Raw genomic sequence first — 14,309 nt, 5'->3', positions numbered from 1 at the left:
TTTTTTTTTAAGATTCCCCACCGAGCAGGGAGCCCGACGTGGGGCCCAACCCTAAGACCCTGGGATCATGACCCAAGCCAAAGGCAGACGCCTAACCAACTGAGCCACCCAGGCACCCCAACACTTAATGTATCTTGGGAGACCTTTCCATAGAGAGGAATCTATACTTTTTTCCCCTTTCTTTCCTTCTTTTTACTGTAGTAAAATCACATAGCAAAATTCACTATCCTAACCATTTTCAAATGTAGAATTTAGTAGTATTAAACACATTCATAATGTTGTGCAGCTATCATCACCATCCATTTCAGTAACTCTTTTCATCACATAAAACTGAAATTCTATACTCATTAAACAGTAACTCCTTCTATTTCCCTCTTCCTCCAGCCCCTGCAACCACCATTCTACTCCCTGTCTCTATGACTTCAAGTACTCTCACTTCCTTTTGTGCATATTCTACAGCTATTTTCTTTGTAGTTATCATGGGGATTATACTTCATATCTTCAAGTTGTAACACTCTAATCTGAATTTATGCCAGCTTATCTTCAGTAACATACAAAAACTCTGTTCCTTTACACCTCTATCCCCAACCTTTTCTGTTGCTGATGTTACAATACTATAATCTTATACACGTGTGCCCCAAAACACGAACTAAAAATTCTTTTAAATGCATTAGTCTCCTAAATTACATGGGAAAAAATGTAGAGCTACAAATAAGTCACATGCTAGTTTTTATATTAGTAACATTTTTAAAAATGCAGCTCTTGTGAAAGGCCTGTACTTTGAAAACTATAAAACACTGATGAAAGAAATGGAAGGGAACACAAAGAAATGGAAAAACATTCCATGCTCACAGACTGGAAGAACAAATACTGTTAAAATGTCTACACTACCCAAAGCAATCTACACATTTAATGCAATCCCTATCAAAATACCAACAGCAGTTTTCATAGAACTAGAACAAACAATCCTCTAAAATCTGGTATGGAACCACCAAAGACCCCAAACAGCCAAAGCAATCTTGAAAAAGAAAAGTAAAGCTGGAGATACCACAATTCCAGACTTCAAGTTATATTACAAAGCTGTAGTAATGAAAACACTATGGTACTGGCACAAAAACCGACATACAGATCATTGGAACAGAAAGAAAACCCAGAAATACACCCACAACCATATGGTCAATTAATCTTTGACAAAGCAGGAAAGAATATCCAATGGGAAAAAAAGAGTCTCTTCAACAAATGGTGTTGGGAGAACTGGACAGCAACATGCAAAAGGATGAAACTGGCCCACTTTCTTTCACAACACACAAAAATAAAGTCAAAACGGATTAAAGACCTAAATGTGAGGCCTGAAACCATAAAAATCCTAGAAGAGAACACAGACAGTAACTTCTTGGATATTGGCTGTAGCAAATTCTTTCTAGGTATGTCTAATGAGGCATGGGAAACAAAAGAAAAAATAAATTATTGGTACTACAGCAAAATCAAGCTTCTGCACAGCAAAGTAAACAATCAACAAAACTAAAAGACAACCTACGAAATGAGAGAAGTTATTTACAAATGACATATCCAATAAAGGGTTAGTATCCAAAATATATAAAGAACTTATAAAGCTCAACACCCAACAAACAAATAATCCAATTAAAAAATGAGAAGACATGAACAGACATTTCTTCCAAGGAAGACATGCAGATGGTCAACAGATGAAAAGATGCTCATCATCACTTACCATCAGGGAAATGCAAATCAAAACTACAATGGGATATCACCTCACACCTGTCAGAATGGCTAAAATCAGTAACACAAGAAAGAATAGGTGTTGGTGACAATGTGCAGAAAAAGGAACCATCATGCACTGTTGGTGGGATATCATACGGTATTTCTTGTTTTCTATCTTGCTTAGCATAATACTCTCTAGCACCATCCACGTCATTGCAAATGGCAATATTTCATTCTTTTTTTATGGCTGAATAACATTCCATTCCATATGTGTATGTATGTGTGTGTATACACACATCTTTTTTAAGACTTTACTTATTTGAGAGTGAGAGAGAGAGGGCACGTGTGTGCACATGACTGGAGGGAGGGGCAAAAGGAGAAGGGGGAGGGGGGAGAGGGAGAAGCAGACTCCCCAATGAGCAGGGAGCCCAACATGGGGCTCAATCCAGGACTGTGGGATTATGACCTGAGCCAAAGGCAGATGCTTAACCAACTGAGCCACCCAGGTGCCCCTTAGGACCTCTACCTCGAACATGGGGCTTGAACTCACAACCCCAAGATCAGAAGTCACACATTCCACAAATCGAGACAGCCAGGCAGCCCTCTTTTTTTTCCTTAATCTGTGATTGGACTTTAGAGTCAAGTGTGTTACACATAAATGATCTAATTTATTTTTTTAAATCAAATTTATTTAAACTAAAACACAAACAAAGACACTTTTGAAGGACAGTTTTGCCAAACACAGGACTAAAAAAAAAAATTAAATCTTCATTCTTTTAGGCTCACTGCTTTCTGGTCCCCAAAGTTTCTGATGAGAAACATGCTCATATTCTTATTGAGGATCCCTTGTATGTGCTGAGTTGATTCTCTCTTTTGGCTTTCAAGATTCTTTGTCTATGGAAAGTTTGATTATATATGTCTCATGTGGGTCTCCTTGAGTTCACCTTACTTGGAGCTTCTTGGATGTTTATACTCATGTTTTTCAACAAATCTGGGGCTGTGGTGGAACACCTGGCTGGCTCAGTCAGTGAAGCATCTGACTCTTGATCTCAGGACTGTAAGTTCAAGCCCCATGTTGGCTGAAGCGATTACTTAAAAATGCAATCTTTATTGGGGTGCCTGGGGTAGCTCAGTTGGTTAAGCATCTGACTTCTTGGTTTTGACTCAGGCATGGGTCATGGGATTGAGCCCCAAATCGGGCTCTGTGCTCAATGGGGAGTCTGCTTCAAGATTCTATCCCTCTATCCCTCCACCCACTTGGCACACACTCTCCCTCTCTCTCTAAAATAAATAAATCTTTAAAATAAAATAAAATCTTTATTAAAAAATAATTTGGGACTGTGGTAACTCTGGAAATCAGATTCTTCCCCTTCTTCAGGGTCTTCTAAGTTTTTGCTACTGTTTTTTGTTTTTTGATTGTCGTAAGTTATCTCTGTACCAAGAATCAGCCTTGGGTTTATGTAAATTTAAGATCTTCTCTGGTTTCTTTGAGCCTTTTCCCAGGCATGTACTATCACTTTCTAATTTTCCCTATAGATGCAGTTGTTTTTTAATGTCTTAGTCTTTAATATCTCACTCCCAAAAAGGGTGAAAGAGGAAAAATGAAAGGAGAGGGAAAGAGTGCCAGCTCTTTGAATTCACTAGAAGTCATAGGAGGAGGGGGGATAGTTTGCTACAATAGGAGGAGATGCAAAGACAATGGCTGCCTGCCTCTTTGTCTGCAACTGTGCGCTCAGAAGAAGCAATTAACAATCAGAACACAGATTCCTGAAAATTAAGAGGACATGGTCATTTCTAACCATGTTGGCTCCCTCAAGCTATTTATAAGCTGCTTCTGGAACATGTACGTACCTACTGGGGGGCACCTGGGTGGCTCAGTCGGTTAAGTGTCTTTGGCTCAAGTCATGATCCCAGGGTCCTGAGATGGAGCCCCGCATTGGGCTCCCTGCTCATCGGGGAGCCTGCTTCTGCCTCTCCCCCTCCACCCAGTCCCCCACCTCCCTCCCCTGGCTCGTGCTTTCTCTTTCTCTGTCTCCCAAATAAATAAAATCTTAAAAAAAAAAAAAAAAAAAAAAAAAAAGAGCAGAGGATGGGTGGCTGCTACTGTGCTAAGAGCTGAAATTGACCAAAATAAAACACAATTTACCTTCTAAGTCTTCCTCTGGAACAACTTGCAAGCTTTCAATAGATTCCAGAGTTCCAAATTACAGAAAGAGTCTGTCAGTGCAATTGTTGTCTAGGTAGGGAGTCAGATTCCTGGTGCTTCTTACTCCACTATTCCCAGAATCCTCCTTCAATTATCTTAAATTTACAAAACAAAACAAACCAAAAAAAAAAAAAAAAAGGAGGGAGAAGTCATATATCCACTTTGTGGATATTTACCATTTTGTACAGACCCAAGTTTCCACCTGGTATCATTTTCCTCAAGTCTGAAGAATTTCCTTCACCATTTCATGTAACAGACATCTGTTACTGACGAATGCTCTCAGCTCTTGTATGCCTCAAAGAAAGTTTGATTTTAACTTCATTTTTGAAACTTTAAATGGACATAGAGGATTTATTTATTTTTAGCACTTTAAAGATGTTACTCTGTTGTCTTCTTGCTTACAGTTTAGACAAAAAATTTTGTATCATTCTTACCTTTGTTCTACTGAATAAAATGGGGCTTTTTCCCCTCTGGCTACTTTTAAGATTTGTTTTGCATTCCTGGTTTTCAAGAATTTGATTATGATGAGCCTTGGTGAGATTTTCACTGTATTTATCCTGCTTGTGGTTCATTGAACTTCTTAGTTATGTGGCTTCATAGATTCTACTATATTTGGAATATTTTCAGTCATTATTTCTTCAGGTATATATGCTTCCCTGCCCCCATCTTCCTTTCTGGGACCTGAATTACACATATGTTTGGACCACCTGATTTTTTTCTATAGTTTACTGAAGACTGTTCATTTCTTTCTCAATCCTTTTTGGTCTATGTGCTTTAGTCTTCTTTCTTTCTATCTATCTATCTATTTATTTAGGATTTTATTTTTAAGTAATCTCTCCACTCAATGTGGGGCTCGAACTCACAACCCAGAGATCAAGAGTCATGTGCTCCACTAACTAAGCCAGCCAGGCCCCCCGCCACTGCTGTCTTTAAATTGACTTATCATTTATTCCGCAGAAAACATGTGCTATTAATGCCATGCCATGTGTTTTTTAGACATATTCTTACCTTTAGAAGTTCCATTTTTCTCCTTATTACACTAATAGTTTAAATCCTTAAACATACTTTTAATAACCATTTCAAAGTCCAAATCTGCTAATTTCATTATCTCTGCCATCTCCTAGGTCTCTTTTTTTTTTAAGGTTTTATTTATTTATTTGTGGCGGGGAGAGAGCGCATGAAAGCATGCGCATGCACGCACAAGAGCAGAGGAAGACACGGGGAGGGAGATGAAGGGGGAAAGAATCCCAAGCAGACTCCACTCTGAGTGTGGAGCCCAATATGAGGTTCGATCTCCCAACCCTGAGACCATGACCTGAAATGAAACCAAGAGTTGGACACTCAACTGACTGAGCCACCCAGGTGCCCCACCTAGGTCTCCTTCTGTTGACTGATTTTCCTCCTGGTTATGGGTCACAGTTTGTGGTTCTTTCCATGTTTGGCAATTTTTGATTGAACAGTCAACACTGTGAGCACTAGAATTTGTTTTATTCCTTTAATGTGCCAGATTCTTTTCTGGAAAAAAAGGTACTTTCAGATCAGGCAATTGTTTTAGAGCTTGTTTTTAAGCTTTGTTAGAGTAGGTTTAGAGTAGTAGCCTTTATGTTAGAGCTGGTGTACTGTTATTGGTAAGGCAGGTGTGGCTTACTACTTGGCAACAGATTCAAAAGGAGATTTCTGGAGCACTTTTCTCACAGAGCTCCCTTCTTTTCCATACACTGCTTCCATAGCTCCCAGTTGCCTCAGCCTTCCCAAACTTGGATCTCTGTCTCTTAACTCAGCAATTCTGCCATGTTTTCCTGGGATCCCCCCAGTCTTACATAGAGTCCAGAAAAAATGCCAGGATGATTACAGGGCTCACCTCATTTGTTTACTTTTATCTGAAATCATAGTCCTGCATAAAATAATATATTTCAAATAAGGGCTGCTTTAAAAAAAAAAAAAATCACTGCTCACGTAAAAAGTCTAACTATAGAAATTCCAAATCTGGAATGGTGACATACAAAGTTATCAGTGACTCAGGTTCTACTTGTCTTTCTGTTAGGGTGCAGCCCTCATCCTCATCACCTAAGATGGAAGCTGGAACTCCCGCAGGCAGTATGATAAAAGAGGAAAACTGCAACCATGTAGAGATGTTCCAGAAGTAACTTCTATAACTTCCACTTGTATCTCATTAGCCAGGACTTAAACACATGACCACGCCTAGGTATAAGGAAGACTGAAAAGTAGCTGTTTAATTTGGGAGGCAACATGCCCAGTTAAAAATTAGTGTTGTCACTAAAGAAAACAGAAAAGTATTAGGGTACACAATAGTCTCTACCATAATTCCTAAGATTAAGTTTAAAAAGAGAAATATACAATTCATGAAGAAACGTGTAAAACATTTTCATAATTATCAAAGGACATAAAATAAGACCTACAAACATGAGATCACAGGTCAGGTTCCCAGAAGGAAAGGCACAACTGTGCTTATCACCAATTCCATTTGATGTCTTTGCAGTAAAACCACAAATGTGTAATTCTGAATTAATTTAACTTGAGAAGTTTCTTCTCCATGTGTAAAGTAACAGGTGTTAATATGTTGATCCCATTAATAGAACTTTGCCAGCAGCTAAATTATATCAGTTTTATCATCATCTGCTAACAGTGAAAAATCAGTTATTACCCAATAATGACTGAATGTTGAATCATTTCAATGGAATAAAAATAAAGCTTTTGGGAAGTCATTCTATCAAGTGAAATATCTAATACTAATGAAAACTGAGTTTTAAAAAAGTTCTACATTAAAGGGGTGTCTGGGTGGCTCACTCTGTTAAGCATCTGACTCAATTTTGGCTCAGGTCATGATCTCAGGGTCGTGAGACTGAGCACCAAGTCAGGCTCCGTGCTGGGCATGGAGCCTGCTTAAGATTTTTTTCTCTCTCCCCCTCTGCCCCTCCTTCCTCCCTCTCAAAAAAAAAAAAAAAAGTTCTACATTAAAGATCAACTTTTTGTGAGGTAATAATACAAACAGAAGTTTTGGTGCAACAGTGTCATGATAAAAATACTGTTCTGACAGTCCTATGGGGCAGACGTGTACCTGCAATTGGTTTGGTACATACATAACTCCTTTACCAAACAAGCAATATTCTACTAACAGAGATACTATAGTCATCAAATTTTAGAAATTATTTTTTAAATCCACATTTAGATTAAATGAACCATAAAAACTTTGTGATAAGATTATACTGAATACCATAAAGGTCCCTTCAGCATAACAGGACGCCTGGCTCTTTCACCTACCCATTATCAATGTGATTTTTAAAATTTCTGTATCTTTGAAAAACTACCTCACGCAGGGATTAAAAACTCTTTTGTAAATGAGCCCTAAAACCTTTCTCCCCAAATTTGTTCAAAATCAACTAGGAATCTTTATTATAGTCAAGGAATGGAGCACCTAAATCTTGAAATTTTAGTGCTTTAAGAGAAATTTGCAAATATTAGATCAAATAACACAAAAATATTTTTGCTGTATAAGTGACTTCAAAAAAAAAGTGAAATTTCCCAATGTCATGTCAACAGCCAAGCCCCTCAGTGAAAGCAAACTAAAATTAGAAATTTCTCATCAAGAAAAAAAGAAAGCGAAATCTCATTTTTCAAACGTGTTTAAAAAAGAAGCCTCTCTCTGGTCAGATTCTGATGGGAAAATGTGAATGTTTGGATTCTGAATTTTCTCTTCCTCTGGTATAAGAATCTCCAAGGCAATAAATTAACCTATACATTAGAACATGTTAGGGGCTGGTGATACCTTAGAAAGTCTAGCAGAGCAAACACAAAACACCTTAGAGATTCTCACAGAAGAAAAAACAATTCAGCTAAAAATTATGACTCACACAAGGAAAAACACTAGACTATAAGCAAATATTTAATAGAAGGATTAAACAGCACATTAGACAAAGCTGAATAGAGAATGAGTCAATCAGAAAACCATTTTAAGGAAATTATACAAAATATAGGACCTTAAGGAGAAAGACATGACAATGAATGTATGAGGTTAAAACAAATGCAGGCCTGAATGGAAAGGTCCTATACATGTCTAACTGGAGTTTCAGGAGGAGGCAGTTCTGGGAAGAGCTGGGTCACTCCTAAGCAGGATAAATGAAAGTTAAGTCAACTAAGAAGCTTTAAAAATAAACAAAAAACATTGCCTAGACCTCCATTGCCTGCCCCCCAACCCCGATATTTTAGAATTGGTGTGGGGTAGGTCAAGGTATCTATATTTTCCTCAAAGCTTCCCAAGCTATTTTAGTGAACATCCTGGATGTTGAGAACTTGTGATCCATACCTACAAATAGCTAGTTAAACCAGTGAACAAAAATAAAGAGAAAAATGTTTAAAAATAACTAAAGAGAAGTAATTTTACCTACAAAGTAATAACGAAGACTGACAACAGATTTCTAAACAACAGAAGCCAAAAGAATAATAAACAGTACCTTCAATGTGTTAAGAGAAAATAACTGTCAACCTAAAATTCAAAATAGCTAACTAACATTGAATAGTGATAATGAAATAGACATTTTTAGTCAAAGTCTGAGAAGTTACCATTTATAGAGCTTTGCGGAAACAGCTACTGAAGAGGATATGCTTCAGGAAGAAAAACACTGAACAGAATGGGATATAAGAAATTCAAAACATAAAAGCAAAACAGAACTGCTGCTGCCAGCTAAACTCCCATTTCATATTTCTCTCTTTTCCTAAGTAATCAATCAACCAGCATGAAATCTTTCTGGTTATCCATCCTGATAGTTCATAAACGTGACCAAACAAAGTGACCTGTTTTTAAAATAAGAGCAAACATAATGGGTCCCACTCTAGATGTACTGTAACTCTAGGAGTAAGGACTTTTTTTTTAAAAGTAGGCTCCATGCCCAGTGTGGAGCCCAACATGAGATTGGAACTCAACGACACCGAAATCAAGGCGTGAGCTGAGATCAAGAGTCACATGCTTAATCAACTGAGCCACCCAGGCACCCTAAGGACAGACATTTTCTTACAAGCCTACCAGACCAGGAGGATAATCAGGTTTAGAAACTTCAGATTGTACTGTTTCCTCATACAGCATTTCTCAAAGTATGGTTCCTCAAATGGCAACATCACCATTACCCGGAACTTGTGGAAATACAAATTCTCAGGACCCACCTCAGATCTACTTTATTAGAAATTCTGGGTATGGACTCAGGAACTGTGCTTTAACAGGCCCTCCAGGTGATTCTGATGCCAGCTCAAGTTTGAGAAAACAGCTTTAGTTTCATGCTCATATTACTCTGTTCACACTTCTACATCAACAAATCCTCTGCTGCTGTCCTGCCCACAAAATCTTTCCATTTAGTACTGTAGAGCAGTGTACCACGGTTAACCAATTCCCATATATTCTTAATCTCTTAAATGAATTTTCATTGCATCTTTTGCCTTAACTGAACCTAGTCCACTTCTCTTATACAGTCCTCATATAAAAGCTGTTCACTCTCCCAAACACCGTGTAGCTCAGGGTCTGGAAAGTGAGGTCCACTCATTTCCTATTCCCTATAACTCCAAAAACATTTGGATAAAAATCTGGCCTTCAGGGGCACCTGGGTGGCTCAGTAGGTTGGGCGTATGCCTTTGGCTCAGATCATGATCCCAGGGTCCTGGGATCGAGCCCCACATTGGGCTCCCCACTCAGTGGGGAGCCTGCTTGTCCCTCTCCCCTGATTGTGTGCTCTCTCTCTCTCTCTCTAATAAATAAGTAAAATATTTAAAAATAAAAATCCGACCTTTTCTGAAACTCTCCACTCTACATGCCTTTTCAACTGTGGAGGATACTAACTTCCAAATTTCTCTTCTGATGTTGAGACCAGAAGAACCCAATGACTATCCAACACTTCCATTTGGATGTTGCAAAGGAACCTCAAATTCAAAATACAAAAATCTGAACCTCCTATGTTGTCCAACTTCTTTCTATATTTTCTATATGAATGGCACCAATATTCATCTACCCAATTATCTAAGTCCAAAACCTGGAAATAAATCATCAATGGAATCCCTTATTCAAACATTCAATTAATCACCAGCTACCATCAATTTCACCTTCAGTGAATTGTCCCATTCTCTCTATCACAACTGCTAGTGGTCCAGGACAAATTATCATCCCTTACTGGGATATCCTACAGAGCAGCAGCCTCTTAACTGCTCACTCTTCCTCCAGTACTGCACTCTGCCAGTTCATTTTACAGTCCCCAAATTTCAAGAACTTATTTTTATTTTTTTTAAAAGATTTTTTTATTTTTTATTAGAGAGAGAGCACAAGCAGGGGGAGCAGTAAGCAGAGGGAGAGGGAGAAGCACACTCCTCTGGTTCAGCAGGGAGCCTGACGTGGGGCTCAATCCCAGGACCCCGGGACCATGACCTGAGCCGAAGGCAGACGCTTAACCGTCTGAGCCACCCAGGTGCCCAAGAACACTTATTTTTAAACCATGTGGTAACTTATGGAATGTAAATTATGTTCCAATTTTTAAAAAATCATGTGATCTTATAATTTTAATATTTCTATTATTCTAAACCATCATTAAACACAAGCTTTTAAATATAGCTCTTTTACTCAATTGTTCTGGGTCACCAAGTTATTGACAGTTTTATCACAAAGAACATCAATCAAAAAAGTAATTATCAAATGAGATACAAATTAATTCTTAAAATTTAAGAGCTACAATTGGTAATTTCATTTATGTGAACTTTACTGCAATAAATTTTAGTTCTATTACAAATAACGGACTTCAACAAATGTTTTTAAGATGAGCAAACTAAGAACACCGTAAAAAATTTTTTTTGAAACTCATGGAAAGAAAACATTTTAGATTTTGAAAAAAATGAAAACTCACCATACACACCTGTAGGAGTAGAACTGTTCATGGTAAAAGGTCCGTTAATGACACCAGAAGAAAGAAGCTCATCAGATCCCCGCTGAAAAGCAAGGGCAGTGTTATGTTAATAAAACAAGTCTTGGATAATGGTCCACCTTTACTACTAAAAATATCAAGTTAATAATATTACTTTGTCTGAATATTAAGGTATTTAAGGGGAAGTCCTCAAGAATCAAAACATCTAAATGAAGATTGGAAGTAAATTTTACAGAAGAAAAATTACTGCATATCCACATGGTTGTTAGTTATAAAAAAAACAAAAACAAAAACTGCTATCACATAATGGGGAACATAGTCCTGCAACCCTTTTTGAACAAACCCTATCTTCAGATGTTACATTTGAAGTACCAAAAATCACATTTAGGGGTTGCACCCTGAAACTATTCCTGCAATTTATTTTAAAGTATATTTAGTATATTTTAAGTATATTAAGATGTCAAGTTTTTGTAGTACATTTTTTTTTTAAGATTTCATATTTATTTGTCAGAGAGAGAGCACAAGGTGGGGGTGGGGAGAAGGAGAAGCCGGCTCCCAACTGAGCAGGGACCCGGACATGGGACCCAATCCCAGGACCCTGGGATCATGACCGGAGCCAAAGGCAGACACTTAACCAACTGAGACACCCAGGCACCCCTAGTATATTTATTTATAAGTACTCATATGCAAATAACTTGTGTAGTACCCGCTAAGAATCCCAACTTCTTGATACCTATATATTTTTTTAAAGTTGAACACAAAGATGAAATTTATTTCTATGTTGACCAAATCCTTTATAATCAGTGATTTTTTTTCACTAATGTTCAAAATGATTTTTAATGTGTACTATTTCTTAAACAACTACTGTTTAAATAATTTATTCTTTTTTTTTTTTTTTAAAGATTTTATTTATTTATTCATGAGAGACAGAGAGAGAGAGGCAGAGGGAGAAGCAGGCTCCCAAGGAGCAGGGAGCCCGATGCGGGACTCGATCCCAGGACGCTGGGATCATGACCTGAGCTGAAGGCAGACGCTTAACCATCTGAGCCACCCAGGCGCCCAAAATAATTTACTCTTTTCTACAGGTAAGAGTTTTGACCAACTGAGGGTGCCCTGGTGGCTCAGTCAATAAACATCTGCCTTCGGTTCAGGTCATGAGCCCAGGGTCCTGGGATCAAGCCCCCATCAGGCTCCCTGCTCCGCGGGAAGCCTGCTTTTCCCTCTCACATTCCCCCTGCTTGTGTTCTCTCTCTCGCTGTCTCTCTGTCAAATAAATAAAATCTTAAAAAAAAAAAAAAAGTTTTGACCAATTGCAAGCTGAACTGTCAATGCTAAAAGACAAGTCAGACAAGCCTTCTCATTTTAACGTAAGATCTATTACAAAGATTAAAAAATTTACATTTACAAAGGACAATAAATGCCATGTACAAAGTTAAAAACAATTTCCAAGTGTTACTATTTGTTTAACTTGGTCAATTCTTAAGATCAAGTATTTTGGTCTACTGGATGATAAAACTTAATCCCCAAACTCTCCTACAAATATTAGAATAGTAATAACTCTCCAAAAGATGTTTAATGTTTAGGTATTAAGTACCACCGTAGGAAACTTCAGCCTTTGCTAAAGAAAGGCAAACCACCAATGTGTTTGCATAATAGAAATACAATTATTTAAACAATTCCTGTATTAAACATCCAGATATTATTCCCCTTGGTTCTTCACTAGAAATTTATACAGACAAATTGGGACAAGAGGAAGAAATTAAGTAAGCACACAAGATGAAATAAAAATGAGGGCGCCTGGGTGGCTCAGTCGGTTAAGCGACTGCCTTCGGCTCAGGTCATGATCCTGGAGTCCCGGGATCGAGTCCCACGTTGGGCTCCCTGCTCGGCGGGGAGTCTGCTTCTCCCTCTGACCCTCCTCCCTCTCATGCTCTCTGTCTCTCATTCTCTCTCTCTCAAATAAATAAAATCTTAAAAAAAAAAAAGATGAAATAAAAATGAAAACCTCAACTTCGAGAAGGCCCAGGATTAAGGCCTCATTTAAGGAACATATGTTATCTTCCTGATGATATCTGAAATAGGAAAGACTTTGTGGTTCACTGGCTACCTGCAACTATGGAGAAAGATGAATTTCTGCAGTTTTAAATGCAGTAAAAATTTAAACATGTCCAGGGCGCCTGGGTGGCTCAGTTGGTTGAGCGACTGCCTTCGGCTCAGCTCATGATCCTGGAGTCCCGGGATCGAGTCCCGCATTAGGCTCCCTGCTCGGCAGGAAGTCTGCTTCTCCCTCTGACCCTCCCCCCCTCATGCTCTCTCTCTCTCTCTCATTCTGTCTCAAATAAATAAATAAAATCTTAAAAAAAAAAAAATTTTAAACATGTCCAGTATGTTTTTATCTCTGAGGATTTGGTAAAAGAGGTGTTACTAATAGATATATTTTCTACATATACATGAGTTTAGTATCAGTATGTTTCTATATGTAAACTGAGTTAATTTGAAACCACTTCAGCTTTTTCCTAGACTTACAAAAGTATGTTAAAATGTCAACTAAGCACTAATTCTAAGAGGACTGCAAACTGAAATGTAAAAGGCAAAACAATAAAGACTCTAGAAGATAACAGAAGAGTATCTTCATAATTTTGGAGTAAGGAAAGATTTCTTAAACAAGACACAAAAGCACAATTATGAAGGAAAAATACCGATAAATGAGATAACACTGAAATTAATAATTTTATTTACAATATACACAATATCAAATCATTATGTTGCACACCTGAAACTGACACTACATGTCAATTTAAAAAAAAAAAAGAATTTTATTTAACAAAAGACATAAGGAGATTTAAAAGGCAAGTTAAAGAGTGGGAGAAAATATCTGCACTACATATAACCAACAAGTTTTATTGATTTTTTTTTTTAAGATTTTATTTATCTATTTGAGAGAGAGCACGCAAGAGTAGGGAAAGCTAAGGGGGAGGGAGAGGGAAGGGAAAAAGAATCTCAAGCAGACTGCCCACTGAGTGGGGATCCATCTCAGGACCCTGAAATCATGACCTGAGCCGAAACCAAGAGTCAGACGCTTAACCGACTGAGCCACTTAGTTTTTTTGTTGTTGTTGTTAAAGATTTTATTTATTTGACAGAGAGAGACAAAGCGAGAGAAAGAACACAAGCAGGGGGAGTGGGAGGAGAAGCAGGCTTCCTGCCGAGCAGGGAGCCCAATGCGGGGCTCGATCCCAGGACCCTGAGATCATGATCTGAGCCGAAGGCAGACCCTTAACGACTGAGCCACCCAGGTGCCCCTGAGCCACCCAGTTTTATATCCAGAACTTACTAAGAAAAAGAAAAAAGGAGGAAAAAAAACCTCATTAGCAATCACTGAGAAAAAGACAAGAGTTCAACAGGCACCTAACAAAGTAGTAGACTTTATTTTTGTTCCAGAGTATTTGTGCTTTCTCCTTCTCCTGTGAA

The 14,309-nt window shown here is 38.0% G+C and overlaps 1 protein-coding gene across 10 annotated transcripts in view; it reads right to left on the bottom strand.

Moving 5' to 3' along the window:
- PTBP3 (polypyrimidine tract binding protein 3) overlaps positions 1-14,309 on the bottom strand; it is a 124,422-nt gene that overhangs the window by 72,710 nt on the left and 37,403 nt on the right. For 4 of the 10 annotated variants that reach the window (XM_035016053.1, XM_035016057.1, XM_035016051.1 and 1 more), the window contains exon 2: positions 10,822-10,903. In XM_035016053.1, the coding sequence (XP_034871944.1) occupies positions 10,822-10,852 (31 nt within the window). In that variant the 5' untranslated portion in view covers positions 10,853-10,903. Of the gene's footprint in view, positions 1-3,865; positions 4,021-10,821; positions 10,904-14,309 lie in introns of those variants that run through there. The other 6 variants (XM_035016054.1, XM_035016052.1, XM_035016059.1 and 3 more) reach the window with 3 other exon arrangements.

The sequence above is a fragment of the Mirounga leonina genome, unplaced genomic scaffold (assembly GCF_011800145.1).
Source record: "Mirounga leonina isolate KUSES-001 unplaced genomic scaffold, KU_Mleo_1.0 Mir_170, whole genome shotgun sequence".
NCBI lineage: Eukaryota > Metazoa > Chordata > Mammalia > Carnivora > Phocidae > Mirounga > Mirounga leonina.
The sequence above is the reverse complement of the archived record's forward strand: the minus strand, read 5'-3'. Positions and strand labels throughout refer to the sequence as shown.